Source organism: Symphodus melops, assembly GCF_947650265.1.
Source record: "Symphodus melops genome assembly, chromosome: 14".
NCBI classification, from domain to species: Eukaryota; Metazoa; Chordata; class Actinopteri; order Labriformes; family Labridae; genus Symphodus; species Symphodus melops.
The window spans coordinates 18,207,935-18,228,636 of record NC_136704.1 but is presented as its reverse complement, the minus strand read 5'-3'; the positions used below and the strand labels follow the sequence as shown (position 1 = coordinate 18,228,636).

At 40.3% G+C, this 20,702-nt stretch overlaps 1 protein-coding gene across 1 annotated transcript in view; it reads right to left on the bottom strand.

The window, feature by feature from the left end:
* Nucleotides 1-431: 431 nt before the first annotated feature.
* The window catches only part of LOC306835389 (sodium channel protein type 3 subunit alpha-like), a 169,690-nt gene continuing 149,419 nt past the window's right edge, over nt 432-20,702 (bottom strand). Inside the window, exons 27-35 of the mRNA XM_079361877.1 lie at nt 19,621-19,775; nt 19,114-19,287; nt 14,759-14,881; nt 12,645-12,920; nt 7,130-7,183; nt 6,625-6,766; nt 6,355-6,455; nt 5,616-5,886; nt 432-2,974 (exon numbers count right to left, since the gene is read on the bottom strand). Coding sequence (XP_079218003.1) covers nt 1,668-2,974; nt 5,616-5,886; nt 6,355-6,455; nt 6,625-6,766; nt 7,130-7,183; nt 12,645-12,920; nt 14,759-14,881; nt 19,114-19,287; nt 19,621-19,775 — 2,603 coding nt within the window. The 3' untranslated portion in view covers nt 432-1,667. The remainder of the gene's footprint in view (nt 2,975-5,615; nt 5,887-6,354; nt 6,456-6,624; nt 6,767-7,129; nt 7,184-12,644; nt 12,921-14,758; nt 14,882-19,113; nt 19,288-19,620; nt 19,776-20,702) is intronic.

Sequence of the window (20,702 nt, the reverse complement as noted above, 5' to 3'; positions counted from 1 at the left end):
ATACTTTGATCTAGGGGTATCTTTGTTAATGGCATAACCAAAACCTTAAACAAGAAATACAAGTATTTCCAGCACGAGCACAGAGATGTCCCCAATAAAAAAAAAAATCTCTGAGTTCATTTGAGAAACACGTTAAAATGCAAAGAGTGATGGTTTATTGCACACTTATTGCAGTCTGATCCTTTATCCTGCTTTGAAAGTTAAACTAACCTGAGGTATTGTTGCCTTAAGGTTATTATGATATGAGTATAGCTGCATAAATAGATGAGTGGGGGAATGATTTTGATTAAAAGGAAAGAAAGATTCAGTTTAAATGTGTTGTTCCATGTTGTTAATCCTTAAAGATAAACTTGACTTCTAAAGACACATTTCAACATTTTTTGCAAAGTCATACGTTATCGATGAATGAATTATCAGCCTTAACTACAAGCCTGTTTCCTCTACTTTATCCTCATGCATTATACAAAAAAGCCCAGCAGGGTCTGTCTTATTTTGTTCATAAAGCGAAGGGAAGCAAAGGACTTAAAAGACAAATCACCCACTGGCCAAAGACGTGATGGACATTAGGATGTTGACAACCTGGGCAAAAACACAAGTAAAGAGTCCGGGACTCTGTATAAAATCTCATTGTGCACTTATTTGTTTTTGGTGTTATCTCAAAGGTTTTCAGAGTAAAAATAAATATATCCAAGGTCCTTTTTCTGTGTCTTTGTCCAGGTGTCATAATGTGACAGCACATGTAAACTCAAGGGTGAAAAATGGCAAACGAAAAGATGACAGTTTTTTTTTTCAGATTTTTTTTTTTTTTTTAGCTTTTTTCCCCCGTGCTGTACCCCCTCGTCTCACCAATCACAACCGTGGTGGTTCAGTCGCTTTCTCGAAGCTCTTACTGCTCATAAGCCGAAAGGGAGAGACTGCTCATTTTTTTCATCAACTTACTCTAAAAAATATAAAAAATAGTAATAATCGCACCGCTATTAAAAGACTGGTAACATCGACAAAGTTATACTTTTACTACGAAAACATTTTTTAAACCACGTTGTCGTTAATTCGCTCCTCTCTCGGGTCTCAGCCAGTCGGAAAGCTGCCGACTGTTAATGTGTCGAGAAACACCGCTAGGAACAGCGTACTCTTACAACCAGGCGGACTCTGAGAATATTGATCAAATGTGGGAGGCGCAAACTCCCCAGGCCAATAAATGATGGATAAATCTGATATAGTTGTTCTGATCCCTCTGACCCGCCGTGGCCGAGGTCAGAGGCCTGTCTGTGTTGCAAACCCTTTGCTCCGGTTCACACGAGAGATCCAAAAAGGTCAAAGGGATCTACGTTTCTGCCTTCCACTCTAACGAAGGCAGGGCAGATTTGACAGATGGGATTTCCCCTCTGTTATTGCAGTTTTTCCCCACTGCTTCCCTTTCAGAAGAAACTCCAAAAATGCTGTTGAGTTCAGTCCAGGGATCTCCACAGGGAACAGGAAACGACATTAAAGGTAGTAAATATTCCGCTCTTTCACTCTACGCCTCCTGCAGTCTTCATAGCATCACTTTGCCACTTGGTTCCTCGGCGTTCCTCAGCTATGGTACATTCAGTAAACAAAAGAACAAACAGGTTTAACCCAAAACAAGGACATCCTCATTTGTTAATTTTTTTGCTTTTTGGTTCCCGTTATGGTACAGTTTCCTGCTGTCTGTCAGGGCCGACCAATGACGGTGACTGTTCGCTTGGTTCGCCGCCGGCAGTCTCTACAGTTACTGTTTCTGTCTTTACTGCAAGCGGGTGAAATATCTCCGATGTAGCTCGAGTAACGCTGTCGTAGGACGGCGGGGATGAGGTGGAGGAGATAGTCTCAGAGCGCTCGATCCCCAACAAACTCGACCCATAGTTTTCCCTCATCATGGCGGCGATCAGCCCTTCTTTCTCTGGAGCGTCCTCACTGAATGCTCCCTCTCCGCCATCGTCCGCTTCGGCTCCCACATGCCGGGGTGTGGTGATCTGGCGGTACAAGTAGGAAGCGGCCTTCATCTGCCGCCTAATCAGGTGCCTCCGGTAACACTTCTGGATCACTGTGGCAGAGACTTCTTCCTGTTTCCTCCTCAGAGTCGTCGTTATTGGCTCATAGGAAATCTTGGACGGATTGGCCATCATGAACTTCTCCTCCATCTGCTGCTTTAGGGCGTCCATCTCGCCTGACTCGCCCAGGACTCGCTTTGTGAAGGCAAAGAGGATGTCCAGGCAGTGGATCTTATCCCCGCTGACCATCGGCAGGTCCATGGAGATCAGTTTGATCTTATTAGGCCTGGAAATGCGAAGCGGCTCTGACAGCGAGTCGGCAAAGTCTGATAGTTTAGCGTACTCAATGAACTGCGTGGCCTCCGGGTCAAACTTCTCCCAAACCTCGTAGAACATCTCAAAGTCGTCTTCGCTCAGCGGCTCTGTGCTCTCCTCTGTGGCAACGCTAAAGTTCTCAAGGATGATGGCGATGTACATATTCACCACTATGAGAAAGGAGATGATGATATATGTGACGAAGAAGGTGATGCCCACTGATGGATTGCCACAGTTCCCCCGCACGGTGGTGCCAGTGTGCGGGATGTTGGGGTTGCACTCCTCAGGGGAGTTGTTGAGAATGGGACTGAGCAAACTGTCCCAGCCTGCAGAGGTTGTGATCTGGAACAAGCAGATCATACTGTTCCCAAATGTCTCAAAGTTGAACATGTCATCAATGCCCGCCTGTCTTTTCACATATGCAAAGTTAGCCATGCCGAAGATGGCGTAGATGAACATGACCAGGAAGAGGAGGAGCCCGATGTTGAAGAGAGCGGGAAGGGACATCATAAGGGCAAACAGTAACGTCCGGATGCCCTTTGCGCCTCGTATGAGACGCAGAATCCGACCAATACGGGCCAGTCGAATTACTCTGAACAGTGTTGGTGACACAAAGTACTTCTCGATGATGTCAGCCAGAACAATACCTGGAAAAGAGAATAAAAAAAAAGGTCTTATCCAAAATGATCTCATACAGTTTAATCATCAAGACCTGTAAAATAGAGATGTATAAATGTATGTGTATGTATGTATAAATGTATGATTTTGAATCTGTCTAGAGATGTTCAGATTCCTATATCAGAAATGCAGCTGACTTCATGAATTTGCCGTATTTGAAGACTGCAAGCACTATAGTGATCCCATACCACCATGTTTGTTAGCCTCCAGACAATGTTACTTGTTGTTACTAACAGAGCACTGATAAATATCCTTTGTCTGCCACCTCCTCACTAATGTGTGTGCTCATTCACACATTTTACTGCTTTATGAGACTGAATGTTTTAGCAGCAGACTCAGCAAACAAAACAAAATAATAAATGTTTCATTCATGTAGGGGCCTTTAGCAGGGGGTCTTTTGGCTTCACTTTTGTACAACAGAAGAGCTGCAGACACATTGTCCCCTTTTATATACAGTCGATGCTAAAGAGCCAGCAGCTTCTCATCAAATTATAAAATGACTTTTCTATATGTTCAGACATCTCTAGCTTTAGGATAATAATCATTAATAAAAATTGATCTTTGTGTGAATGTGATGTCATGGGCTCATTCTGCAGACGCTGACACAGGAGAAACTATCTGCAGTATTTTTCACTTAAATCACCGACAATCGATAAGCTAAGGACTATCACAGGATCAAGATTTTCTTGTATTTGAGGACATTCCTGTGAGTAACATCATCTAAAAGCTTTTCGTTTGGATGTTTCAGTCTTTATGTGGCAGGTCTGCTGTGATTACAACGTGAGAAATTGGATCTGGAGGGCTGAGCTGTCGTTCCCCTCCAACAGCAAGTCAAACACTGTAATTCATCCGTCTTTTCCTTGTTATCCTGAAATGATAAAGTCAAAGAGGAGCTGGCCTGTCATCACCAGACCCCCACCACATATGACCAGACACACACACACACACACACACACACACACACACGTATGAGAACACACACACCCCTCACCTGTCTCTCTGTGTTGAGTTATGGGTGATGGAAGGGATGAGCGGGGGGGAGTCGAGAGGGAATCACCATCACATCGTACATCAACTCAACTGCCCCCGATCCTGACATCTCTCTCTCTCTCTTGTTCTCTCTCTCTCTCTCTCTCTCTCTGTCTCACACACACACACAGATGCACACACACACACACATCTGATGTAACAGGTCAATCATGTTTGATTTGTCTCCAGGGACCGCCCTCTGGCAGCTCTGATTGCTGCTGTTACCTTCACCTCCCCCCAGACAGCCTCGTCTGAGCGTGTGGGCATAACACACATCCACACATGCACACACTTAATTACACACACACACACATACACACACACACACACACATACACAATCCTTTCACAACACTGATAGCTAAATTACCTGCTAAGGTTGCTGCCTCTGTAGACTATTCTGTCGTGTGTGTTTGAAGTGTGTGTGTGTGTGTGTGTGCGTGTGTACGTGTGTGTTCGTGTATATTACCACACAGGACCTTGATGCTAGTAAAACATCAAGGCCGCCTGGATGGTCGGTTTGTTGACAGATAACTGTCAGACAGTACACACACACACAGGCATACAGTGCAAGACGAGATCTTCTGTCATTTAAACGTACAGATTGATACGTTTGAGATATTTTTCGCAGCAGTCACATCTTAGCATTGGATCCCGGCTGCTGAATCATGAATGCTTTTTTTTTTTTTTTTTCTGTATGTATGACATCTTCTGCATGCAAGGTTGTAAATCATAACCTGTCAAATGCACATTGTGACACCATGTGACAACACATGTTAGTGTGCTGCACCTTAATGTGAGAGCGATAAATGTCCTTCAGATTATCGTTCATAAAGGCATTAATCAGTAACAGAAACGGATTAAGATATAATAAATATCAGGGTTTAAAGGATAATTCTGATGTTTTTTAAACCTGCCCCTCATTTCGAACAATGTCAGAAGCCCTAAAAGCTTGATTATGCTCCTTGTCCGATATGTACACAGATACAGACGGAGCCCTCTGCTGATCTTCTCTGCTGGCAGAAATGAAACAGGCTGTAACGGCTGCATCGTCATTGTTTGGGGCCAATTCACCTGCTCAGATAAAATCCTGTGCTATATCATCTTCTTGTCCCAGACACGTTCAGAATGTTATTCTAAGTGTATTAAAGAAAGGATACCTATAGAGATAGACAATGTTTATCAAGTGGAGGTTAATATTATCAATATTGGTTTTACAGCTGTAACATCATTCTCTTCTGAGCCCACTCTGACAAAAACTGTAATTTGACCTTGTAGTGAATGTGAGCTTCTGGTCTATTTCTGGTGCTACTGGTTCGTTTCTTATGTTATTTGTGATACACACAGAATACATTGGATCCAAACTGACCACTTAATACAAAAACAAACTAACCAATTAATGGCAGCAGGAGACCAGTTACTCCTGTGATCTGTCCGGTGAAATCGCCCATTAAGTCTTTTATTTATTTTCATTGTCATCTGTGTGTTTTTTTACTTGCTCTTACGTTTTGGTTCTTATAAATGATCCGTTCATTCCTGAAGAGCTTTTGACTTTTGACCACCGGCATTTGTCTCAACTCACCGACGATGGAGAGGATGACAACCACGAAGTCGAAGATGTTCCAGCCGATGGTGAAGAAGTAGCACCGCAGGCCAATGATCTTGATGAGGCACTCGATGGTGAAGACGATGATGAAAGCCAGGTTGATTTTGTTGAGGATTCTCTCCATCTGAGGCGACTGCTCGTCCGTCTCCACCATCATGGTGATCATATTGAAGAGGATCAGCACCATGATGATGATGTCGAACACCTGCTTCCCCACCAGGTCGAAGAAGAAGCCCTGCAATGAGTTCTGCAAAGACACAAAGATAACTTAATAACTTTAACATTTATCAGCATTAAAAAAAATTACTGCTAATACGACAAAAAGGTCTATTTCTACTTCTTATGGATTATTTCTGTGATGTTGTCAGACACTTAGAATAATAATCTGTGCAATTACAGTCCCGTGATTACAGCCGGTTTCACTGCAGCCGACAAAGAACAGGAAAAATCTAGGATTAACGGGGTAAGTTTTTGTGTTCAAATTGATTTATTGATCTATTAAAAAAATATTTAAAGTTGGTCTGTCCTGGAAAACACGATGAGACAAGGCTGGATTGGGGTTATAAATTCTATCTGAATCTGAAGGGAATATTAATCTACCATCTTGCATGTTTCAGTCAATATGGACTAAAACTGAAAAAACAAAAAAAAAAAACAAAAAAAAAAAAGATATATAAAGCTCTATTTGTTGTCTGTTTGTACAGTCCATTGGTACCAGAGGTCTGGGGATCGGCTTCTGAGGTTTTTTGGATCCAAGCTTCTTCATGGCGTTGTAATATTTTTTCTGCTCCTCCGTCATGAAGATGTCCTGTCCTCCTAAGTAAACAGAGCAACAGAAATATACTCTATTATCTTCCCGAGCCGCGGCATGTTGACTCACAACTCCACGAACTGAAGCGAATAAACACATGTCGCTAAATAAATAAACAAACAGGCTGTGTTGTTTAGGATTTCATTTGTAATATTCCGTCTCTTGCTGTGGTACTCATCTTTCTTTTCTGCTGGTTGAAGTTGTCGATGATTACACCGATGAAGAGGTTGAGGGTGAAGAAGGAGCCGAAGATGATGAAGATGACAAAGTAGAGGTACATGTACAGATTGATCTCTTTGATAGGCTGCTCCTCCACCTGACAGGAACACACACATATGTCAATGTACCCATATTTCACATCATGTTTCCCTCAATATCAATTATTAAAGTCTCTAATCTCTTTTTATTCTACGAAATTTAAGTTCACTTTATTTATTTACTCCAATCACATCCAAACTCTTCTACATTGATGTCCTTAATCCAGCGTTCAACAGTTAATTTCGTCCACTGTATTCAGTTTAACCTGACTTTATTCCTTGATCTCTCTTTCTTTCAAACCTGATCTTAGTTCACACATATTAACACTCATTTCTGATCCATTTTCAAGTGTTTCATTTGAATCCCATCTCACCTGGAGGACAAACAGACTCCGAAACATGTAAAATCTTCTGAAACTTACCGATCTTGAGTCAACCGCTGCGTACATGATATCCATCCAGCCCTTGAAGGTGGCCTTGGAAAAAAAGAGAACAATTAATTACAATATTGAACTTGAACACTGACAACATTTTTGTGTCCTTCTTTTTATATAAAGCCATTCTATTTAGCCTAATTGTAAGTTATATCCCATATAAGTGAGTGTGTACAAAATGAGGATAGGGAGGTGTTATTTCTGGTGTTAAATCAAGGATTCAAGGAAGTTATCAAAATCAATGAAGGACTTTTTAGGGAGCACAAAGAGATTCTCAGGTCCTATTTAAATAAACTGTTGTAAAAAAAAATGCAACAAAGTTCAAAGCTGATGCTTCTATAAAACTCCTGACACTCCTGATATTTTCAGGAACAGCTGCATGTGTGAACGCAAACAGATACTTTTTTCATGTTTTGTCATTGTTTCAGTCACAGTAAAGAAAGACTTATATTTTGTTAAATTCAGGAGGATTTAAGGTTAAAATGATTGTCATATTTATAAAATGATTGTTGTTTCGTTGTTGTTCTGTTGTTTCCTAACTGCTGTATGTTGTGGATGTCATTTCTATCAGAGGTTTTACACCCAGACTATCTTTCCAGTGAATCATCACAGACACTTCACATCCATTAGTAAAACATTTACTCAGAGCAGGTCATCTTTTACAGGGTACACCTCCCCACACTTATCGGAGAGACCATAATAATAGCAGGTGGTAACCCATGGCGACGAGCTGCAGACACCCACACAGACCAAAAAATTGTGCTCCTTCACATCTTCCCTTGTTCCTTCTACCTTCTCTTTCTTTCGTCTTATCTCAGTCCTCTGTCTTGAGGAAGGAAGTCCATATAAAGACTTGTTGGGCTTTCATTGAGAAAACAGAGCGGTGGTGTTTCCATGGTGCTCTCTCGCGCTCTGCAGGTCTTCTAACTTTCAGATGAAATGGGAAAGCTGCATTGAGGTCCTTTTTGTTCGCTTGTTCACTCAAGTGCAGGAAATGTGCACATCGAGGTTGTCAGAAAAACCCAGAACACACTTGACACACATAATAACAGGGAACAGGAGATCTGAGTTCACCTGTGTCTTTCATAAAATGCAGGTAAGACTGAAAGGGGCGGAAAAAACTGATAATGCGGTCCCTCTATCCAATCACCTCAAAAAATAAAAAAACCTGTCAAAACACAGTGTATTAGATTTTCCACCATGCTAATTTGAAACCCATATATTTACTGACTCTTTTTATTCAAAAGGCATCCATCTAGAAAAACTATATGGTGAGTAACTAATCTCATTCATACGCAGCCGGCGAGCATTTTTGGGTTTAGTGTCTTGCCCAAGGAAACATCGGACATGTTGCTGCAGTAACAACTTCCCTGATCAAAATGTTTATTGTGTTGAGTGGAAGTTGGATCAATCATATCTGATGCATTCGAGGAAATCAGGAAAACTAAACACCGATTGTCTTTTGAATCACATCCTGATTTGTCACTCAAGTAAAGTGTAAAACCATTGGGTTGGCAAACAGATAGAGACAAAGTATTGGGGGATGGATTCATGGAAAAGTGTGGTTCATGTGTTTCAAGCCAGTGTGGTTGACACAACACTACTGTATATGGATTTGTCTTTAATAAGACAGCTTTAAACAGAATTTCCCATTGCGGAGATCAATAAAGTAAATCTTACTCTTTTAAATATTGCTGTGCTTCCACCTGCCATTTTATTTAAGGTAAAAAAAAAACCCACAGTAACTATCTAAAAAAACTGAATAGTTCAGGCATTGAAATAAAAATGTCCACAGACCCAAAGTCTGCATCTTTTTCACTCTATCATATTCTTCCTCAGAATAATCTTTTTTAGTCTCTCATCTTTCCTATTTTACTTCCAAACCTTTCCTCCATCCTCCTACACCTGTCCGTCTTCTTTTTTTACTTACTTTGCTCTCCCTTCATCTTTTTAATTCTTTGTTGCTCTTTCTTCCTTCCCTTGAACTTCCTGTTTCTCTTTCCATTTGTTGTATAAAGCCTTTATTTCCTTACACTACTTTTTCGTCCTCTCTCTCTCCCTCCATCTCTACATTTCCCTCCCACTTGGCTAGAGTCGCTCTAAAAATAAAAGCCTCTCAGACGCTGATTGATTGGAGACTCTCAGGACTCCTGTGGTGGGCGACGGAGAGCGAGAAAGAAAAAGAGAAAGGCGGGAAACGAAAGCCTGTAAGGAAAGAAAGTTAAGTGATGTAGAGACGGAAAAAGGAGGACTCAGCGGAGGAAAAGTGGGGTTGCAGTGGTTGTAATTTGCCTTGTTCATGTTGTGTTTAATAAGGGAGGACTCGGAGACAAGAAAGGAGGGAAGGGAGAGAGAGAAAACAGAAATACACAAGCGACAGTGAGATTGAATGATAAGGAGAAAGAGAACAGGTGAAAACAGACACAAACAGAGAGCTGCATATTCAGCCTTGTGTTTTTCTTATCTTAATTTTAACTGTTCAGTTACATTTCCTGTAAATGAATTACTGAAAAATGATGTGAGCTGTACGATGTGATCATCAACATCATGGGATATGATACAATATAATGATATAAGATATAAGAAATGACCAAATGTAATTTGGTACAGTATGATATATTATATATGATACAATCCAACACAATGTGATATGGTACGATACTTTATACGCCACAACATGAAACAGCTCCATATGATACAACCTGATGCGATGGATAAGATAACACGATATGATATAAAACAATGTGATATGATGAGATAGAAGACGACATGATACAGCTCGATAAGATGCAACACGATATGATATTGTGTGATAAAATATGATGATACGACAGGATGTTGTGTTACACAACACAAGAAAATGCGATATGTTGTGTCACAAAAGAAATGAAAAGACACATCGTGACTCAAAACGATATATGACGCAGAACTGTTTGTTAGGATAAAAAGCAGGGTGATATGATACAGGACACGACCCAACGACAGAACACGACGCGACGCAAGACTCAACAGATTTAGAGGAAAAAACATTAAACAAACCATATAACTTAACTGAAAATAAGTTGTTGTTGTTCAAAATTGATTACCAATTTAAGAAAAAAAATGAAGCAATTAAAAAGTTGCTGATGCGTTTTCACTTAGCATTTGAATAATTTGTAAACCTTGTGAGGAGATTGCTGTAGACTCTTTTCATTCATTGACGCTATATCAAATAATTAAAATTTAAAATGTCTTTATGAATTAAGGTAGTAATATCTGAAAATACAGAAAGGTGCCTTCACTTTTATACAGTTCTAAAGTCACTTTAATCATGTTATTCTTCTTTCCTACTAGAAACAACATTTTAGTTTGTAAGGCTGCTTTATCTGTTTGTTGTTCGTAAAAAGGTGTTGGATATTAAAAAAAGTAAATGAAATGAAACATCTGGTTAAAGAGGGGAGAGATGCAGAGACAAAAGAGTGAAACACAGAGCGAGAGGAAAGCAGTGGAAAGAAATTAAAGCTAACACGACAAATGGAGACGAGTGGTGGAGGCTGAGCGCAGAAGTGGAAAAGTCAAAAGTGAGGACGATAAAGAACAGGTGTGGGAGGAAAATGAAGGCTCAAGACAGTAAAAGGACAGAGAGAAAGAAGAGACAGAGGGGAGCAGAAAAGTCAATCCTCCTACGTCTTGTGGAGGAAACGCTCGGTTTTAATTTGTTTTAAAGGCGCCACGCTCGAGACGACTTTTCAATTTGTGCTTGTTTCTTCTCCTGTGTGCTGACAGATTGACATCACATGTATCTTTCATTTAAAGGGACATTCCAGTGTTTTCCATATTATTTTTTTCATACCTCAGGCCCAGAGGATTACCTCAGCGGACAGCCACAGAACAGACTGTCGTGGCTGCAATTGAATCCTTTGGAGCAGATGCGCCTTTTCAAATGATGTCCACTAAAAGTTGTTGTTTGTTGCCCGTCAGGCTTGAATTGTTATTCTGAGTTGCTGACAACATTACAGAGAGGATCTTGACAGAGAGAACCTTTTTGTTACAGAGGAAGATGACTTTGTGACCAGATACTTCACTCTCTTTAAAAACACCAGCTTCAGATGAGTCATTTTACCTCCCTAAACACATCTGCCTCGATGCATTTGTTTATTCTGTTCAATGTGCTCCACATATGTTGTGTTGGATCCAAAACAAAGAGAGTGAAAATGCCATTCATAAGGAGCCACAGGTCAGATTTGATTTTTTTTTGTTTTTTGAGTTCTTTACTTTTGCTTCTTTGTCAAAGCACTTTTAATTCACTTGTTTTAAAGGGTGACACTATTATTATATTATTATTGTTTTTATAGTTAAGAACATAGATTGTCATTGAGTTCTACTTTACTGGTCTGGACAATTTTGGAGTTTTAATTAAGTAATAAGATTTCAGTCGTGTCTTGATGAAATCGACTGTTCTGAAAAGATGAAGTCGTTAATAAGTGATATTTCTTTGTGTTCCTGAGCGGGGGAAGGAGAAGCCTCATCCTACACACACACACAGTGATTTTAAGTGCTAAAAGCCTCCTAAAAGGCTCCTCATGAATCGTGATTCTCTGAGCCCCGCCTGACACTTACATTACCGAAGACGTTCTCGCAAAAAAAGTGCTGCAGAAGATTTTTGAACAAGTTCGAGATCCTGTAATGAAGTAATGTGTCACACATTAAACCTCTGCAGCTTCTCTGAGAACTAAAGATTGACACATAAACCAGCAGACCTGTCACTGATCTATCAATCACAGCAAATGTGGTGAATTCAACTTAAAAAAATTCAACTTCAGTTTTTAGAAACCAGTGTCACTGAGCAGTGTTCATTTTGTTATTGAAATGTTAAATGTTCCTCAATTTTTTTTTTCTGTGGTGAAGACGAGACGCTGACGAGCCATAAACAGAACTCACAGTAAATGATAAAAAACGACGACTTAAATGACTTAGATGTTATTGGGCTGTTGTTGGACATTCAAAGATCCGTGTTAATGTTTGTGGCTCCTGCGTCGCACTGTGAGAGAGGATCAACGATGACAGATCTTCAGGTCTTTCAAGCTAGCTTACAACAAATACCTGACAGTGTTATAAAATGAGGACGATCTTCTCACAATGTGAATACTTTTAATATCTACGTCAACTCACCCACCAATAGAGACGCAGAATGAAACAACACACGAATCAACAGGACCAAACATGGGCCAGAGCTGTTGAAAGTTTATGTTAACAACATTCTATTTCTCCTTTTAATCTTTTGTGTCGAAGATGAACTTGAACATGAACATCACTATGGCGTCGTTGTCTGTGACCGTGCTTGGCAATCTCAGCTCGATCAGGCTAACACACACTTGGCGCTTATGTTAATTCAACACACAGTGTACAGAACATGCGTGTATATGTGTTTGCAGTCATACCCACCATTATCACAAACTCATATGAAGTCCTACATAACCTCCTTACCCTCCTCTTTATAAATACCCATAATCCCCTCTCTCACCACTTGCAGCAGGGCGAGGTATCCGGCCCCCACGTTGTCGAAGTTGACCTTGACTTTGGTCCAGTAGTACTGAGAGGTGTCGTTGAGCGCCTCACACTGAGACTTGTTGTTGATGAAGCCGGACTCGTAGATGTAACCGGTTCGGTTGACGCAGCGGCCAAACTTCCCGGCGAACAAGTTGACGCCCATGATGCTGAAGATGAGCCAAAAGATGAGGCACACCAGCAGCACATTCATGATGGAGGGAATCGCCCCGATCAGAGCGTTCACCACCACCTGCACCGACAGACACACAATGTCATTCATTGACAATTATCATACGTATCAAATATATCAGTTTATCGACTTATAGCAGCAGCAGGAGAAAGAAGATGCTTTTCTGCCGTTTTTCCCTCAGACTAAAAATGTGAAAGTATTTTCCAACTTTCTGTTTTCTGGCAAGAATCAGCGTTTTCCTTCCTGTTGATGTGCGAAGTCAGCTGATGTCAGGAAAACATTACAAATAATTTAAACCCTCTTTTCCACCCTTCTCCTTATTATACCCACAATGCACTTCTTCCTCCCACAATCCCCTGCTGAATGAGCAGCGTGGTGCAGAGCGTGAAGCATTTTAAAACTGACACGAGCACTAATCTTATTAGCCAAACAAAGAACAGAGAGGATCATGGGCGATTTCTTTTTTTTTTTACCCAGCATGCAACGCAGGTCCTGGACCTGATGTGAACCAGAGTCAGCATCCTGCACACCTCCACCCGAGCGTCTCACCTGTCAAATTAAGACTTAAACTAAGGTGTCATTCTATCCTTGCTGAGAGGAAACCGAGGAGATCCATGATAAAATACTGATCCTCCAGTTTGAAAAAAAAATAAAAAAAAATCGACGGATTAGCTGTCAATCAATGTACTCAATAATTGGAAGTACAGGTGTAAACAAACTTTTGTCAATGGTGTTGCTTATTGAGTGTTAAGCAGATAAGTGTTCAATGTTTTGTTTATCCAGTAACAATAAAAACATTTTGTAAATAAAATAGTTTTCTTATGGTCATTTGTGTTTTACATGCATGTAAGAGCCACAAAGGAGAGGATGGGGAGAAAGATACGTTCTCTGGTTTAAAAAGTTAAAAGTTAACATTATTTACTTCTTGATGCAGAGTGAAGTCTCTGCATCACGCTGACTCTTTTAGTCCTTTTACAAAAACATCACTTTTCACACGTGCACAAACCCCTGAACATGTCCTGACAACATTGTCCACGTTTGCTGCATGATTGCAAACAGCAGAATTTGTTCACTGTGACATTAACCAGTCAGAGTACTTCACGTTTTGAGAGTGTGTCAGATAGATTATTTCCCGCCCTGAGGAGCTCGTGTGAAAAGCTTTTGGACATTTCAGAGCCTGAACATCTTGAAATGATCTTTAAACTAGAAAGAAATGCATGTGTGAAAGGGGCTTAATACTGATAGACATTACAGAGGAACAGAGAATAAAAGTTTCTTCACTTAGTAAAAAAGACCACATTCACACAAACACTTTCACAGTTTGACATCTGTAAGAGAAAACCTCAGAGGAGGAATAGATCACAGACACGTGGAAACACTGATATTAAGCAATGAGATGAACCAATCAGAAAGCAGCAAATACAGAGGGGGCAGGGAGATGAAACAGGTGAGATAACACTGATAAAACAAAGATGGTTCATATTAATAGAAACACGTCTGGACACATAAATATACATTATTAAAATTGAGAACTCTCGATTTATACACGTCTTTAGAAATAAGACATTTTGTTGCATTAATATATTATACAGGTGAATGTTTAACAAAAGATAATTTATGTGTCACTTTGTGTCATTAATGTGGTATTTAAGTTATGAGATAACTTTAGTTTAATGGTCTGTAGGAGGAAACAAAATCTGTCGAGTGATCTTGAACTGCATTGAAGGGTTAAAAAAAGCTTACATCTACTCTTCTTTTGTTTGTTTGTTCTCATAGAGACACTTTATAGTACCTGTAAGGTGAGTTAGATAAGGAGGTATAAACCAAGCACCCCTTTCAAGACTGAATTGGGTGTCCAGGTGTGTTTACTGTGCGTGTGTGTTAATACTGACTCTTACCCTCATGCCTTCAAATCTGGAGAGGGCTCTGAGGGGCCGCAGAGCCCGCAGCGTCCGCAGGGACTTGATGGCTGCAAAGTCTGAATAACCCAACGTGTTAGCCACCAAACTGACCAATGATACCTGGAGGAGAGAGAGAGAGAGAGAGAGAGAGAGAGAGAGAGAGAGAGAGAGAGAGAGAGAGAGAGAGAGAGAGAGAGAGAGAGAGAGAGAGAGAGAAGGTAGGATACAAGGATAGATAAAGATGGAGATAGAAAGAGAGTGAAAGAGGATGAGAGAGCAGGACAGTTAACTTCTATGCTAATAAAAGATCAGGAAAGAGAGAGAAGGGTTCTGAAAACCAGCCAATCAGAGCTGTGGATTTATGGAGAAACAAACATGTGAGTTTAAATATCAGCAGACTGTAGAGTCCTGCAGGAGAAGACAAGAAAGAGAGGAGAAGCGTATTAAAAAGAAATTAATTTTCAGCAGACGTCAAGTGCAGCACCTTTCACTCTGAGCTGTGAATCAAAACACGAGTGTTTCTGAGCGTCCATCAGGACGGACTGTGGATAAAAAAAATTGGATTTAGTTAACCCTAAAGGGGAAAACCCTTGATTCATACTGTGAGAGAAATAGAATTGTTACTGTTCAAATCTTTACATGGAGAAAAAACGCCAAAGCGTCAGACGGGGATTTCTGCTCATTTTAAACCTGGGCCCTTTTTAATGTATTATGTGGTCTGGATGAATAACAGGCACAAAATTGGAACCAATTCATCGAGGGTAAAAAAGGTAACGGTGCTTTTTTTTAAGCCTACAAACAGCTCTTACATTGCTATTTCAATATATATATCAGTGACCTTAAAAAATCTGACCAGATGTTATAAGTAATAAATAATTTAGGCCCCAAAATAATAGCAATAATAATGGCCCAGGTTAAAAATGACATGGACTTCCTTTTAAAGTTGTTGTAACTAGTAGTGATGCCTGAGGAAATGTAAGTTTGGGTTATCCCTCTAAACAATAAATCATCAGAGAAACCAGATCTATGACATCATGAGACCAACACCGTGTCAAACCCAGAAAGCACAGCACCTCTAAAAGCCTCTAAAGCCAGCTTAGCCCCGCAACGAGAGTTTGATTTTCACCACTGAGCAGCAGGTCTCTGATCAGCGGGTGGGCGGAGCTTAAGGTGAGTTCATCTTGTTCTTACCCTGATACCAGCGAAGCGGGACACGGCTCTTAGAGGACGGAGAGCCCTGAATGTCCTCAGCACCCGCATGGTGGTGATCTGGTCCACAGAGATGTACTGAGCCAGTAGACCCACCACTGAGATCTACAGAGTGTGTGTTACACAGGATCTGTTACATGACAGCTACTGAGTGCAGCTCTCACCATAGGGCTTTACCAGACAATAAAATCAACTCAAATCTTATTAAAGTATCAAAAGTTAATAACTTGACTGAATAACTCTTTTCTGTATTAGCTGCTTTCTGAAGTGTACTGCATTCACTGGAGAAAACTAACTATTGTTCTTCTGAATTGACAAGATGTTCATCTCAAGAATATAAGAAGTTATTTTGGGTATTTACTTTTTTCAGCAATAGCCTGATTGTCTCTTGGGTCAAGGAAGCAAAATATACAAACATAGACGTAGTGTCAGTGACGTCACCTGTTTGTTTCTGAAGAGGCCAAACAATGGTGGTCGTCTTTGGAAATGTTTACAACTCTAACTTTCAGTACACCGAGTGAGAAGCAAAAAGGAGGTGCTGAGGCCCTAAACATTCTGACAAACAGCCTCAATGCATCGAACTTTGATGCGCAAGCGGGAATTGATTAAAAGAGGAAAATATTTGACTGATGCAGTGTGGAGCGAATGTCTGATGCTGCTCGCTGTATCTAAAGCTCGCGAGCTGTTACGACTCGGTGTTAGCCCTCGGACAATCGAAACAGTAAAAAACAATATAAGATAGTTTTAAACAATGGACCTCTCATGCAGTGTGTGCCAGTAAAAAAAGAAGCCGACTTTTTGAATCAGACTGGAAACATGTATGTTTCTGCTGTAAAAACTGACAGTTTAATAAGAGTGTTAATTGAACTTCCAGAGCTTCCAGTACAAAGCCTACATTAATCAGACACTCGAGGACCTGCAGTTTCTTTTACACTTCCACACTGACTTAATTTTTCACTGAAGGTTGCTGCTCTTCGAGCCAGCTTGAATGTATTTCAGGTGCATCATCTGAAGCATGCTGTATCGGCTCAGCTGACTAGAAGCACTAAAACTTCCATGATAAAACACTATATGCAGTTTATTTCCAAAAATACACGAGTGTCTCCAAGTGTTTAAAACCAAAAGCAAAACAAAAGTGGATCAAACTGAACAATTGGGGCATTTTGCTTCCTTAAGTGACCTAAATGAGAGCTCCTGTTGGGATTTGAGGTAACACTAGGTAATTAGATGTAGTTTTTCTCAAGTGAATGAAACATGCTCCAGGAGCTGTCACTCAAAAGCCTGTAGGAAAAAGAACAGGTTTGACCTTTTAATGTAAACAGTAATGGTTGCAATTAAAGGCAGGGTAGGTAATTTTCTTCACTACATACACATACATACACTTTTTAAGATTTCGGTTGAAAAAAGTCTGTTATCTGTAGCAGTTGTAAACAAGTAAAAATGTTGACCAACGTCACCACTCCGTCATGTTTTATGAACCAATCTAACCTCTCTACCAAATGCATGCACGAGCCCACACTCAAAGCATGAGCTGAAATCTGCTTTTAGACCAATGGCGCTAATGCATGTAAGTAAGGGGCGTGGCTTTTGACGAAGTACAGAGGGGAGTGGGTGATAGAATACAAAGAACGGAGAAGATGCGACTTTCAAAATCAAGCTAGTTTTCAAAAAATACCAACCCTGCCTTTAAGTAAACAGGATTTCCATTATCAAACAAAGGGAATATAATCAGTTTGGTTAAGATACTCGGAATAAATGCAAACAATAAATACATTATTTGTATCAACAAAATAGCTCTGTTCAAACTTAGAATACAGTATATTATATTTATCAAGACAACAGGCAATAATGCAACAAAAAAGCAAGTACAAAAAATAATTAATCAGAAAACAGGAAGGTATCAAGAGAGCTATACCTGTCAATCACTGGTAGCCCCACCCCAAATCATACTCTTCCTTCTGGTCTCTTTCACGCTAAATTGTTCCATAATTTACAAAATGAAAATCTTGCTGTGTTGAGGAAGACTTGAAACTACAGATTGAGAAAATAAACTCACAGGGAAATGTTTCCTGAAGGAATAAATAGCTGAGAAAAAGGAACAATTTATCATAGACTTCTACAGAGATGTACTTCTCGTCGCCTCCTGCTGGCCATTAGAAAGAATGCAGATTTGACACACTGTTAAAAGCAAGTCTGATTTTTTTCTGTGTTTTTATGCTCTCTAGTGGTGAAAAGCGAAACATGTACAGCTTTAAGTAAGGGACGAGAGTGTTTATTCCACCACTTTCTGTCTCTATAAATGACACTGTGACTATACGCATCTCTTTTTCTCACTTCAGGCCATAACAGTCAGAATAAAACGTCACCACACGCAGAGACATTTATGAAGACATCCAATGGAAACAGCCAGAGAGAGAAAGAGAGAGATTGAGAGGGGTGGGGGTGGGCAGTTTCCATCTCAGTGCATGCATACACTGTGTATGGTGTGCATCACAAACCGTGTGTCACTCTTCCTCTGAATAATCTTGCCCGGGAGAGTGAAAAAAAGAGTGTGAGCGTCCAAATATACACATCTTTGTGTGTGTGTGCTTGTGTGTGTGTGTGTGTGTGTGTGTTTGTGTGTGTGTGTGTGCAGAGGTTCAAAAGCCACTGCTGATCCTTTGGCCCAGGGCTGTTTGGACTTTCTCTCACTCTTTGTCTCTTAATGTCTCTTTAACATACAGTCCCAGCCGACATTTTCCTGAAAATCCCTCACTTTGCTATTTAGGGTGACTTGTAGTAACAACAACAACTCATCAAGACTGAAGGACTTTAATACCCTGTACTTGTTAATTTATGTGCCCTTTCCCAGAAAACTCCTCTGATAATATTAGTAGCTCTAGTCATCATCTTTATCACTTTTGCACCATTTATTTAAGGTTAAACCGCCTGTGTCATCATAATCACCAAATGTCATTATTGTTGTCATTATCTCTGTGAAATCCACAAACATCTCTGTTTTCATCTTGTTAACTTTAGCACACACATCAGCTTCATCGTCGTCAATAACTCTTTCATTTCATCATCACCACTTCAGTCAGACATAATAACGAGAGCCATTAAACGGATCGATAAGTCAACAAACAAGCGGATCGTTTACTTACATCAACGATGAGGAAGTCGAGCCAGCACCAGTAGTTGGTGAAGTACTTCTTGAAGCCGTATGCGATCCACTTGAGCAACATCTCCAAGATGAAGATGTAGGTGAAGATCTTGTCTGCGTACTCCAGTATCACCTTCACCACCTTCCTCTGCTCGATGTAGATGTCCTCAAAGGCCTGATGGGGGACATACAGTTTTTTTTCCTTGGCTCATGTGTGTGTAGCAAAGAAAACTACAAGCAACACAGTCCAAATTGGTACATCCTAGCACCTTTTATTAGGCCAAATATTAAAAAGCAAATCTCATTAATCAAACGATTAATGAGAGTGATGTAGAGTAAACCAAAAACACAAAAATGAAAAGTTAACAAAAGTGAGGTGGCTGTTGTAAAGAGAACCAAACTGAGAAGTGATTTATTGATTTAAGTCAGAGTAAATGTACAAATACAAGTAAAGTACATAAGTTGGAGTGTGTGTGTGTGTGTGTGTGTGTGTGTGTTGTTGTCTGACCAGCGCTCCTGAGCTGAGCAGGATCATGAAGATGATGAAGGACTCGAACCAGCTGTGCTCCACAATCTGGTAACAGGTCTTCCTTGTCCTCCACCAGAACTGACCGAGACCTGCTGACGTGTCGATATCACAGCACTGAAACCTGGCCACGCACACTGTGGGCCAGAGACGGGGACAGGAAAACATAAACAGAGACAATATGTGAGTTCAACGTTTACAATCTTAACATAATTACATAACTCAGCTGGTCAACAAGAATCTCTCATTAATAGAATTTTAAAATGAATACCAGGATTTATTTTGAATAACTACACAACATGAACCAGTGTGTGTATCTGAACTACTGCACACATACACACGCACGCATTCACACGCACAAACGCATGCTCACTGACGTCATGTTTGCTTTGTTTGTCGCACACAGATGACCTGAAGCCTTAAAAGCTCTATCTATTCCTATGGTTGATGTGTGTGTGTGCTTCTCTTTATATGTATTCTTGTATGTGTTTAGAGGCATGTTTTCCTTGCGTGATAACCCCCAGTGTGTGTGAGTGTGATCCTTTGTGTAATAGATTTATGATGATAGGAAAAAGAAGGGTTTAAGGAAGAATGTGAGGATTTTTGATCCAGTAGTTGTCGCCTTTTAAGTTTCAGCATGAAACATTAACAGACTGCAGTTTGTGTGCAAACTTGTCCTTGGCTCGAGCTGCAATTGCCTGTGAAATGTGGTGTTGTGTTAGCAGGCTAATGTTAGCATGCTTTAGGTAGCTCATTGCTTTATATTGCACATAAATTGACACAGAATGGCCGTGCTCTAAAAACCATCAAGATAAGGCTATTCTATTCTTCTTTTCTCTAGTCCTTGACTAAAACAGCTTTTAACCGCAAGGGGAGGCGCGGGTCATCCTGTCCATGTGAGCCTGTTGTAAAAACAGCTCCGACAACACAACCAGCAGGACTCTGGCTTTACAGCGACGCTTTGTCATTACACAGAGAGATATTTACAGAGGATATTCTTGATTTTGGCTGTATTTATGTGCAAAAGGATGCACATTATTTCCTTAAAACCATTGTTTAATTTT